Source organism: Sphaeramia orbicularis, chromosome 15, assembly GCF_902148855.1.
Source record: "Sphaeramia orbicularis chromosome 15, fSphaOr1.1, whole genome shotgun sequence".
Classification (NCBI taxonomy): Eukaryota; Metazoa; Chordata; class Actinopteri; order Kurtiformes; family Apogonidae; genus Sphaeramia; species Sphaeramia orbicularis.
This window is the reverse complement of record NC_043971.1, coordinates 27,612,747-27,625,575: the sequence shown is the minus strand read 5'-3', so window position 1 is coordinate 27,625,575 and position 12,829 is coordinate 27,612,747. Positions and strand designations below refer to the sequence as shown.

Below are 12,829 nucleotides of genomic sequence, written 5' to 3'. Positions count from 1 at the left end.
ATATTTAATTTTTTGTGTGTGTCATTTTTGCCATTTGTAAATAAAACTATGTCTGGTCATTAAAAAAATGTGTTTCAATTCAGTTCACACATAAAAAAGTAAAAAGCACTATATTGATCTTCCGTTCGTTTCCAAAAAAAAAAAAAAAAAATCACGTATGAGTTGTATTCTGACGCGAATGACAAGATTGTAATCCGTTCCAAAATTTATTAAAACAAAAAAAGGCTCATTTACATCATGTCAGAAGGTAGAAAAAAATATATACTCATAAGCTCCGTAAGCTCTTTTTTCTTACAGCAGTGAGGCCATAAGACACACATACACAGTGATGGTGCATTAAATGGCAACAATGAAAATCAGAAATTTGCAACTTCACACAAATAAACTTATAAACATTAATTCCTATTAGCCATCATGTTTTGGCTCTTACAAGCACTGGGCAAGAATCCTATCTGAAAAAAATAGCCAGAAAATTAAAAATATCCTTAACTTTTTGTTTGTAGTGTAAATAGACATTTACTTTAGTCACTTTATACTACTGCATTTTTTTAGTATATAGTTTTTTTCAAGTTTATTCATTTAAGCTTTATTAAGGACACAAAACTTGGTCCTTAGGATAAAACAAAAAAGGAGAGAAAAAAAGAAACAGTATAAATCCATATGTCGCTTATTCATAAAGGCTCAATCGTCAGTGAGACCACATTTTAGATGTAAGCCTCACAGAAGTAATCTTGGGACAGACCAGGGCTTGTACAATTGAGTTTGATAATTTTGTAACTCTGCACATGAATGAATAAATAAAATGCCGTATAGCAGCCGCACATCATCGAACATCACAATCCACAAACATCTGACTTGCAGTATAATGTCTTGGGACTCTCAGCAGTATCCTGATTGAGTCGTTAAAAGCAACCAGTTTGTGCATGGATCTCTTTTTGAAGTAACTATTAATTTCAAAAGCAATTTCAGAGGCTGGAATATTAACTAGAATATTTAAGCGATATTTATGTATAAATTGAGTACAAACCTGCCTATCTTCATTGTTTTTTGTTCAAATGAATGGACAAATAATCACAGAAATAATACTATCTAAGAATTCAGCATTTACTCAAATGATAGACGTGTACGATGAGAAGACAGTCATATTTGTGTTTCATGGAGAGAGGTACACAGGGTTGCTACTAAGGGAATTGGGATCAACAAAACATCTGTCTGTTACAACCTCCAGAAAGAAAATGAATTGAGGATCCTTTAAGATACAAGGAAGAAGCAGACGACACATGCCAGCACCACATTACAGTGGTTCAGTAATGATTTCCAAAGCTGCTTGTGGTTTGGTTATGGCTGAATAATACTGAGCAACATGAACAAGAGTGGACTTTTGGTTTTTTCAGAGGTCTGTGCAGTTGGAGTTTATTCATTTATTCTCATTAATTATGACTTAATCACCTGTACGATCCATCATAGTCTGTCTCTTGCAGTTTTCCACCATTGAATTAAGAGACTAGATGTGACCAGTATTAGAATATATATTTAATGTCAATAATCCACTCTAATGAGAGCCAATCTCAGTATGCCTCCTGGTTTTCTCCCAATAGTTCCAAGAGTGTCTCCTGATTAGAAAAGTCCTGCAGAGAAGAGTTCATCTCATCCAGCAGCTCCTCTCCCAGCAGAAAGCTCTCAGTATCATGGACTGTCAAGCCAATCCGGTGATCTGTTATACGATCCTGGGCAAAGTTGTAGGTCCGGATCTTCTCTGATCTGCCTTTGGTGCCAATCTGAAGGAACAGGAAGAGAAGCAGGATATTCACACATGCCAAACATTTAAAAGACAAAAAATGGATTTCTCAATATTTTACATTATACTTTTATTTTGAGTCTGTGTTTTGTATTCAGTGTATATCTAGCAAGCACCATCCAAAAATATATGTACTGCATATGAATGACTGACTTGTAATTTTCATTGAGTGAATGCTACTGTAACTTTTTTAGTCATTTTCAGCTTCTTGTCATTATCTTTTGGGAGGATGTTTGTGAGTCATTATTAAGAAGAAAATTAATACAATTTATTTACATATTACTATTACTGATTAAATCCAGAATAACAGAAATGTTTGACATTGAACAAACATCTGAAAAAAGTAAACTACTTTATCCAAAAGAAAACTTAGTAAATGTGTAGCAGTTCTTTCTTTCATTCAAAAATTACCCCTCATCCTTATAGAGGAAGAGACATCCTAAAGGTCTTTTCAATATTACTTCTCTTCTCAACATTATATTTCCATTATTAAGCAGTTATTGCTAAGATTCAAGTTGCCATCCTTTTCAAACATTTTATAATCACAAACTAGAAAAAAATGCACGGTACAGATCATCTTTGTTGTGAATCAACTGTTGAGGCTCCAGTAGTATATTTTTTAATCTCCCACCTGTATTTTACGCTGGTTGTAGCGTTTGCTGGTCTCTTCTTCCAGTTTCATGCTATACAGTTTGGCTCTAAGGGCCTTCATGGCTTTCTCCTTGTTCTTCAGCTGAGAACGCTCCTGCTGACACTCTGCAACCACACCTAAAGAACCATACAACAAAATTGACAGTTTTACACACAATCCAACTTGTACATAAAATAGTTTGAAAATTACAACGTAACCTCATGTTCTCTGAAGGACAAAAACCTTAAGACTCAAAGACAAACAGTTGTTGGACTTTGTAATTACATAACTGGTCTCTAAACATTTATTTACAGTACTGTCTAATATAGTGATGAAATTAATCAGAATTTCCCTATTAGTAGCTAGTTATAGTTCATATGCAACCGTATTTAAATAAAGTGGTCTCTAATATTCCTCCATTTTGTATAGTAAACTGTAAAGTATCTTGTATCTGTCATAATATGCGTCATGCACAGTTCACCTGTAGGCAGATGGACTATTCTGACTGCACTGTCTGTTGTGTTGACATGTTGACCTCCAGCTCCACTCGCCCTCTTAGTCTCAATCCTCAGGTCCTTAGGGTTTATTGTAAAAGAGATCTGACAGACACAAAAAACATACAGTTTATATTTATCCATACAGCCAAGTAAAAAAAACAAAAACAAAAAACACTTCACACTCCAACACATTTCATTCTCTGAAAAGGAGAACAACTTCCAAAGGCCATTTTTAAAAGTGACCCGTATTGATTTCTAAGGAGAAACTGTGTTGTATCTGATAGAGGCGTGTTTGCCTTTTCTTGTGTTTATCCATCTCAAGAAGCCATGTGTACCTCAGTGGGTTGTGGAAGTACAGCTACAGTCATGGTGCTGGTGTGCATCCGGCCTTGTTTCTCAGTCTTGGGAACCCTCTGGACCCGATGGACTCCAGCCTCAAACTTCATCCTCTTGTAGCTCTGAGGGCCACTTAAACTAGCTGAAGCGTGCCGTACTCCTCCTGGTCGCAGGTGAGAAGTTAGCATCCATAAAAGAATGTTAGAGTGGTCTTCTTAGAAACACCTTCCAGAATTTGCAGTTATTTCTTTAAATCTTTTAATTTACCAATGTGAGATTTTGTTTTGCAAAAACATTGGAACAAATGTGATATCAGTATGCAATAGCTGAACTGAAGAAAACCATGAACATGTATTAAAACACAATGAAAATAATGAAAAAAATCTGCTCTTTTATCAATTATTTTGGGTTTGGGTTAGTATGGGCTGCTACACAGGTGTTTATGAACAGGTGGGGGGTTAATTATGTGTTTGGCAGCTGTAATTACCAATTGCTGATCAGTTCTGTCAGATGTGATGAGACAGAATTCTACAGTTCTACTCAGTGCCTTCACATAGAAGCTTTGAAAATGGCTCCACTTTTCCATAATCAGGTCACCTGTCTTCATCATGAGTCTTTAAAATTGGACCGAGAGAAAAAGGCTGAAGAAGTGTTCACACTCATTAACCAAACAAAGGCCCGAAAATGCCATTGGCACTCAAGACACACAACAGGACTTATGTGACCTCTCAAGTCATTTACATAGGGAGAGGATAAATACTCCAGCACCAACAGTCTTTAGAACTGATGAGGCCCCTTGGATGAGAGGTGAAACACCTTCAAGCCAAGATTGAAGTCCACTTGCTTTTGATTAGACCGTTTGAGGTTGAAGAAGTTTCGATTTCTGCCAGTTCCCCTCATTACAGCTCCTGCACCTTTAACAGCAACAGCTTTAAGTCTTAAATGAAAATCAGTACATTTGGTTTTCTGATGACAGTGGCTCACAAATGACTGATTCATGCAGTCACTTATATATGGACCCTAAAATTAGATATCAGACATATGTTTAACAAAAATCATAAAAAGTCATAAAGAAGAGTTCTGCCTTCTGCCAAACCAAACCTGCTCTTCTTGTTCCACAATAATATTAAACCACAAACAAAGCACAAATTATGTCCAATACGTGTCCCCTTTTTGTTGGTTGGTGTTACAGGTTAATTTGACTGTCACCTTGGTAACACAGGTCTTTGTTGTACATTAGCCTGGGGATAAGCTGCTCTCCACTGTTCAAGACAGCATACTGCACTGTGTAGTGAGCTACACTTCCTTGAATATTAAAGTAAACAAACTGTACAGATCAATCTGGGACCTGACAATGTGTTAGAAATACAGCTGGAAATGTGACAAAGAAAACTACCTGAGATTTTTAAAACATAATACCAAAGTGCAGTTTTACTGTACAGCATAAGACACAGAAATCAAAGAAAGATACAATTTTTAGAAAGGTTGCTGATGTGTGCACTGACCTATTTCACTGGTCATGTACTCCAGGATCTCAAATGACCAGTCGTGGTACTGAGCAAAGCCCTGGTACATGTCAAAAACCTTCAGAACAGACACAATAATTTGACAGGTGACTTCACAAATATATTTAATTATGTTGAATATTAAACCTGAACTAAGTTTTAACACCCATGTTTGTTGCATTGAAACACTGAATTATTCACAATTTCTTTATATCTTATCATTTAAACATTTATCGTCAGAGAAGAAAAGTACAGCTACCCCTCTGTCTCACAATAATTTCTAATGTTCTTAACCTCAGCAGGGTTTCAGATACCAATAATGCAAACCCCTGACCTCAGCAGTAAAAAGCATGGCCTCCTGACCCCCGACACCAGCCGTGACTTCCAGCACGAGATCACTCAGGTCAGTTTCCTCCTCGGGGATCAACAAGTCTAGGATCTGATTGTTTAACAGGTTGAGTTTTGATAAAGATAAATTACGTGATAATCGCAAAAAATTTGATCAAAAAATAGGACTTTCAACTTCAAGTTTAGTTGTCTTCATTCTGCAATCTGTCTCTCATAGATGAAATACAGCTCCCTACCTTTTGTTTGAGAGTTTGAATATCTTGCATACAGGCTTCTCTCTCCAGCTCAGCCAGTTCTCGGAGGGCTTGGTCTTCATCTGTTAAAAGGCAGGAAAGGAAACGGTCAGATCACAATATAAAGTATTTAGATCCAGCCTGACCACCATTCCCTTCCTGTTGTTTCATTCACACTGCCTTATCTCAAATTACTCATTATATTTGTAGTTGGGCCTGGCCAAATGAAAGTGAACATCAGGGTCAATTTATTTTTTCTCTAAAACAATATTTTTTATTACTCAGCATGAAAGACATATATCACTAGTTTCTAAAACTGTGTTTATTTAATTTGTACCCGAATTGCAACTGAATATATAACAAAATATAAGAGAATACAGTGTACATTAAGAACAGTAAAGGTTGTAAATGAATGTATACAGCATAAATTCAGAATATAGCAATGTGTGAGTAAATATGTTCAAAATATATGCCTGTCTAATCTTATATTTCATAAAAATCAAATACTATAATGATTTTGAATGTTATTTATTTTTTTTTAAAAAACAGCAGAAAGATGTGTATTAAATATAGTAGTGACACATATGTGGCCAAAGACTGATAATTTTATGAGTATCTTAATAAAATCTGGGATTCTCACTCCATTACCATGAATTAATGTCTTTTAAAACTAAAGTAAAAAGGATATCAGTTTTATTTTTGGACATAATGTATTCTCATATATTAAGAAAAGTGTGGTATGCTAAATATTTGCACTTTCCTTGAGGAACAGCACTTTTTGGCATTTTTCCCAAACCTTGAATAACTGCTATATATTTTTCCTTACTCTGTTACTTTGTCGATGATGATAAATTAATGTTTTTATTAAATAGTTGGTTATTATTCCTCAATGGCAAGTTAAAGTACTTGCTTAGACCTACAATTTGAGTTATTATGGTTGCTGCTAAATTAATTTTTAAAAACAGATATGGAATGATTAGTATTGCTGCAGTGCTTTCTCATTCCGTTACTTGCTTGGCCAGGCCCACTTCCAGTCCTGCTGTTGTCTCACTGAGATTCCACTAGATAAAGTAAATAACCACATTTTGTGGCAGTAGAACAACTTCACCTTTCAGCAGCATTTCTGTTTCGGCCATCTCTTTTTCTTTAGTCTTCAACTCTCCGACACTGTGCACCAGAGGACTCAGCAGAGACACTTTGGTCCTCTTGGCTCTCAGTTCTTCCTCACTGGGCCGCTTTTCTGTCTCACTGCTGTTGATTGCCTTTAAACATTCACTATACTCCCCCTCCATCTTTTTCAGGTGCTCTTGCAGGGATGTCCTGGAAAAAATCTCCTCCAGCGATAGTAATTTGGCCACCGATACTGGTGCACTGGTATGTAAAGTTCTTTTTGTATTCCCACAGTGATTAGTGAAATGACCATTAAGTCTGACATGGAAACCAATAGGTCGACTTTGTCTGTAGATGACATTTGGTGTTTTTTGAAAGGCAGGATCCAACAGACTACCAAGATAATTCTTCACTGTGCCCAGGTGGTTTAAGGCTCTTCTGTGAGCCATACTGAAAAGACTGTGAATGAAATTCAATGTGTGGCAGCATAAACAGATTCAGAAAGGCCTCGGCTCCAATACATCCTACCACATCTTACCAGATCAGAAAGTTACACTAAACTTTACTGCAAACTATTATAAGTTTACATCATCTTATTTTCCACAAACATAACATGTATATTTAAAGGCATCTTCTATGTCCAACAGATTAGCATAGATGAAAGCATTACACAAAACAATCCTGTGCATTAGATAACATTCATCTTTTATAGGTTTACCTACATGCAAATAACATTCACTGTCGCTTATTATTTCAACAGAAAACTATCATATAACTGAAACTAAAAATCGAGTAATTCTGAAACCTGCGGGGCTCTTTAAAGCACTTAAGGTCGAAATATTTATATATTCTGGGGTAGAAATGTACTATTACATTTACTAACCATTCACAAAGGGTAACTGTGGGATGTGAAAGCAGAGGAAAGGACAAAATGTACAGTCAGATAGAGTTGCTATAAAGAAGCGGCTTCAAGTCGCGAATGGTATTAAAACATTCAAATCGGTCTTAATTTAGGCCAGATATAAAAAGGTTGCTCCTTTACCACCTTTCCGAAGGGCGCAGACATATTGATTACTAAGCGCATGCGCAGTAGAAAAAAAAAACTTCCTCTTGAATCTTTCTGGCAGTTAAGGCGTGTTACTGCCCCCTATTGGATGAAAATAATAACACAGTACAATGGAAGAATCCAGTTCAAATTCTTAGAAAAGAAGTGGACTATTCATTAAAAATAAGGATTTTAATCATCAAAAATATTAAAGCTAAAATAAAACAGTATCATAAATATGTATTATCACCAGAAACACCTAACTCTATGTACTCTACATGAATAAAAATAGATACTGAATTACATTCAATCACTGCAAAATGAACAACTTCTGATGCAGCTACATTTGCCAGTTGCCTGTTTGGAGTATCCCTCATAACTGACAAAAATATTAAAAACTGTAGGCTATTAAAAACGGTTTATTACTGTTCATGAGGGATCCACTTCATAAATCTCCTTTATATCTCGATTGTTATGTTTCTCTTTTTCCTGTTTTTGAGTATATTGACTAAACTGAAAAATGACAAATGAATTTTTTTTTCAAATGCTTGTAGACCTAAAATTAAAAATCAGGATGTATCAGTATCTTTTCACATGACATGAAACAAAGCTGTGAATGAATACAGACCACTTTGGATCTAATGACTCTGCTTAGACATGTTAATTTTAAGCATGTGGCAGGGATGGTGGGATAAGCATGACCTTAGAACAAGCAGATCAACATATGCATTTCAATGGATTAATGTCACATTTTACTTGTGTGCTTCCCATCTTTTCCCATTTCCCTGTTTTAGTTTTTTTTTTTCAGTTTCAGTACAAACACATTAGACTTTAATGACACAACACTGTGATATCAAAGATAGATTTGTGTCTCTTCAGACTGTCGTACTTATGACAACAAAAACCTATGCATCCCCCAACAGCCCCATCTGGTTTCAGTGAATAGTCACTTTACAAATTCCAAGCAGAGGTGTGATCTCCCCTGTTAATAATGTCCTGTTGTCCCACAGAGGGATCTCTCAACTTGGGGGTGTCTCCTTTCTTGTATCTGTTTTTGGGTCATCATATACTATCTCATATCAAGGATAAAATGAAATTATATCCGATGTGAGATACAACTTGCTGACAAAATAGCCAGAAAATTGTAAAAAATAAATAAATAAATAAATAAATAAAGTGAAATAAAGTTAATCAAACAAGCTGAAATTAAGAATAAACCTCAGAAAGAAGAGTAGATCAATAAAATATACAGACACGAAACTTTTAACTGATCAAAGCTGAAATAAAATAAAATAAAATAAGTAACTCTAAGGGTAGGCTACTATAGACCATTAAGACAGGATAAGAGTTAGGCTATAGGAATGAAAACACACAAAAAACTAATGCTAAAATGACAAGGGGATAAGTAGACCAATGAAAGGCACAAAAAAATTATCAAAATCAGAGCAGTTTGTTGCTTTTCACTAATTAAAACTAAAGTGTTATTTTTCTTATAAGATAGTCTTGTTTTACAACATCGAACGTGATTACAGTGCATTTTCATGAAATTATGCACATTAAATTTGGCGCTAATCCATTTGAACAAACCGTGAGGACACCTCCCTTGTTTCATGACGAGTGGACGAACCTGCGGTACACGTCCACGACGTAATGACGTAATACCAGGAAACTGCACTATGATCTAAGTTCCCATTGGCTGAAAGTTTAAAGCGACATACTGTGATTGGTCAATGCCCTCAACGCGCTGATTTTAAAACAGAACCTACGACTGGCGGAATTTTCAGTTGCCTGCATATGGATCTGTGTATGCTCTGAGCAGGTATCGTCTGGAAATTGGCTCGGTGGAGAAGTGTAGAAAAGCAGACAGCTTTGGATAACGACAAACAAATACAAGGTGAGAAGCTTTTTTATGTGTTTTCGTCTCGCGGACTGCTATAACTGAATGATATGTGTCTGCTACTGGAGTTAGCTCCGCAGGTTAACTGACCTGGTCTGAGACCCAGTGGAGCAAGGTGTCAGCATTATTCTATTAATATAAAAATGTATATTACAACACACAGTTATTGTCCATAGGAGACGTTTTGCAGCCGGATGGCAGGTTATGAAATGTATAGTAAAACAGTACGCGCCTAAATGAGACCACACATTCGTAAGTTTATATGACAAGTTTAATTGAGTTGCTTTAGTTGTTGATGTACAAAGAAACTTAATTTAATTTTTGACAATTTTAACAAATGGGATGGAATTCAGAAACTTTCAATCTGCAGAATTAGTTGTGCAGTACTTTTGCGTCATCGTTGCCTTTCCGCCAAATGTACATCGCGCCAAAATCCTTTATTTCTATAGAAAATCAATGTGCGAAAACGTCCTCAGTACATTTAGAGTTGATATAAGGTCAGAGCTTTAATATTATGGTGTCATTTTCTGGATATTTCGTTATGTAGATGTTAAAGTTTAGCTAATGTTAGCCTACATGAAGGGGGCCATGTTGCTTGGTAGGCCCAACAATCAAAAGCAACTAAAGTAACACTGTTTTGTCTTCTTTAACCAGGAATATTCTATACGGTGTGTATGCCACATAGCAAGAGAATCATCATGAAGTTCCCTCGTCAGGAGGCCTCCAGGACCTTCAGTATGGACAAAAACTCTGCAGCTGCAGAGTCCAAGGTGCTTCACCTGAAAAGCTCCCCAGTCAAAGAACCCCCTCCCTGCAAACCACTAGTTACACCTGCAGATGTGACCCTAGTTTTATCTCACAACAATGATACCAAAGCCGTCCACAATAAAGAGAACAACACCAATGGTAAGGACATTGACAGAATTGTGGGTGAAAGACTGGAGGACAGTGGCTACCTGTCTCTTCATAACAGCCAGATTGAAGAAGAGGATGACCACTTCCACGTGCAAGCTCCCACAACCCTGCCCCCTTCTGCTGCTACGCACCAACAAAAGACGATTTCACCAAAGCCATCTCCTACTAAATGTCAAGGGAGGATGGATTCCGTGTCTCCAGTGGCCTCAACTCCTGTGCTGCGTCAGAAGAGAGTGGATACGTACTCCATGTCATCCACTCCATCCGACAGCAACAACAACCCCTACCTGCCCATACTGAAGTTTGAACAGGCCGTGTGTGAGGAGCTTGCCAAGAGCTTTCAGAAAACAAAGAGGTATGTCACAAAGGTTTACCTCTCATATAATATATTGAGAAATGTATATTCTTAGTCATGATGTTTTTGAATACAGGCTTTTTGTTGTTAAATCAGTATGTGCATCACCAGGCACCATTAGAGGCAGTACCGTCACCATACCTCCATTTTCTTCTGTTTCAGGTATGACTGGAGTGTTATCACAAAGGTAGCAGAGGACCACCTTTTGGATCGAGTGATTGGACGCCAAATGGGCCTAGCGTACATTGACATATTTTCATCTCTGCTGACCAGGAACATGAGAGGCATTCTGACCTGCATTCTGGCCCTGCTGGGAGACATGGACCTTATTAGGTAAACTACACATGACTTAAATCTGTTTTGTTTGGGTTTTTGCAGTTTGTTATGTATTTAAACATATTTTTGTGCACATATTATGAGATTCTCTCTCTGGACAAAGATTCCATTCATAAAAGCTGGTTTTAATGCAAGAAACTATTTCTAAATCAGACTTCTCATTCAATAGTTTTCATAATCTGCTTTTATGTCACTCAACAGCTGTCAAAAAGTGAGCAAAACATGGAGAAAAATCATCTGTGAGGATTCAGCAGCTCTGAAGAGGTGTCAGCAAGCTGAACAGGCACTCAGGGTAATGATACATTTTTATACCTGGAGGTTCATTTCGCCCCTGTGGTAGTAGTCAACATGCTTATACATTGCGTGGAGCTCCTGTATTTTAAAACGATCATTTGACGAATACTGTGAGGTTGTTTTGGTATTCGAAAGTTAAACTCTCAGAAATGTACTTGATTATGTACTTTGTATTATAACTACCTGTACTGTTTCTATTTGCATGTTAAACTTTTGTTCAACAATTTGAGCTGTCGATTTTGGGGGAACAAAGTTACAATGGTTGGAACTTCCAGCTTAAATTCTTCAAAAAATGATTTTTGATTTTTTTTTTTTTTTTTTTTTTTTCTTCACTATTGTTCAAAAAAAGAAAAAAACATATAATGTCACAAAACACAAAAAATGTATGCCTTCATATCCTCATGCATACTGTTTTTTTTTTTTTTTTTTTTAATGGAATGTGCATAGTGGACAGCAGGTTTTTGCATGGTTGGTCTTGTGAGGTGCAAAGAGCTTGAAACTTTATCTGCGTCTAAAGTGTCTCTGTTCTGGTGTCCTAATAAGTTTCTTCTTCTTTCCTTAGGAGTCAGGCAGCTCCCTGAGGCAAAAGACTTCGGGTTTGACCAGAGATGTGGCGGTGTCCAGGATGGTATTGTCATGTGTGCAGAGTCTGGCATCACCAAACGTTTCATCATCTTCACCCTTGTCATCCATCCAGAGCTGTAAGAACAACAGGCTGTTGGAGTCCTCTAGTAAAGGCAGAATGCCCAACACCGATTGTACACGCTTTAAAGAATATGTAGAGGTGAGTTACCGCAAAAGCTTTGATATGACAAATAAAATAGTCAGATAAACTCTCTGAACCTGTGTATAGCTGATAGCTTTTTCTTTCCCTGTTCAGGCTGCCAGCACTCTGAAGCAGCATGAGTCTCTGCGTCACTGCAAACGTTGCAATTCACCTGCGACACATTTCCCTGAGACTCAGAGAGCAACATGTACAAGACTGAGCTGTCTGTTTGACTTCTGCACACGCTGCCAGGAAGGTTTCCATGGCTCAATGCCCTGCAGAGTGGTCCAGCCCCGTCCCCACTTCAACACCTCCAAGACGACCACCATATTACCAGGGAGCGCTCGTAGCAAGAGGAACATCAGACGACTGTGAGAATTCCTCAATGTAGTTTTATTGAATTTTGTTTTAAATGGAGGGATCGTCATCAGTTGGACTGGCTTGTTTTGGAGCTAAAGGATGTTACAGGAAATCTGTCTGAAAATGGTTTCAACATATGCAATGTGGCAGTATGTAATGATGTTGCGTGCAGAATTATCACCTTGGCCAATAGAAGGACCAAAGTGAAGAACTTCTTAAAACACAATGGACAATCGAGCACAAAGTTTTAGTGAGCAGCAAACATCTGCCAAAAAAGAAATACAAAATCATGCTTTAAATTGTATAAATGTATATTTTAAAATGAAATGGATGTACATATGTTGAATTATTGTTTTAAAGAGTTTTATACATTTTTTAAATAAATGTTTAACCTTTAAAAAGG

At 36.9% G+C, this 12,829-nt stretch overlaps 2 protein-coding genes across 2 annotated transcripts; one reads left to right on the top strand and one right to left on the bottom strand.

Moving 5' to 3' along the window:
- Nucleotides 1–258: 258 nt before the first annotated feature.
- On the bottom strand, nucleotides 259–7,522 carry mtrf1l (mitochondrial translational release factor 1-like). Its single transcript, XM_030155238.1, has 8 exons — nucleotides 6,457–7,522; nucleotides 5,352–5,431; nucleotides 5,102–5,206; nucleotides 4,768–4,846; nucleotides 3,262–3,425; nucleotides 2,911–3,028; nucleotides 2,430–2,566; nucleotides 259–1,778 (listed from the first exon to the last, which is right to left on the bottom strand). Exons 1-8 carry the CDS (start codon nucleotides 6,905–6,907, stop codon nucleotides 1,569–1,571), a joined length of 1,344 nt encoding a protein of 447 aa, XP_030011098.1. The 5' UTR covers nucleotides 6,908–7,522; the 3' UTR covers nucleotides 259–1,568.
- A 1,772-nt stretch (nucleotides 7,523–9,294) lies between these two features.
- fbxo5 (F-box protein 5) lies at nucleotides 9,295–12,829 on the top strand. Its single transcript, XM_030155239.1, has 6 exons — nucleotides 9,295–9,397; nucleotides 10,055–10,670; nucleotides 10,833–11,003; nucleotides 11,208–11,298; nucleotides 11,863–12,084; nucleotides 12,181–12,829. Exons 2-6 carry the CDS (start codon nucleotides 10,075–10,077, stop codon nucleotides 12,439–12,441), a joined length of 1,341 nt encoding a protein of 446 aa, XP_030011099.1. The 5' UTR covers nucleotides 9,295–9,397; nucleotides 10,055–10,074; the 3' UTR covers nucleotides 12,442–12,829.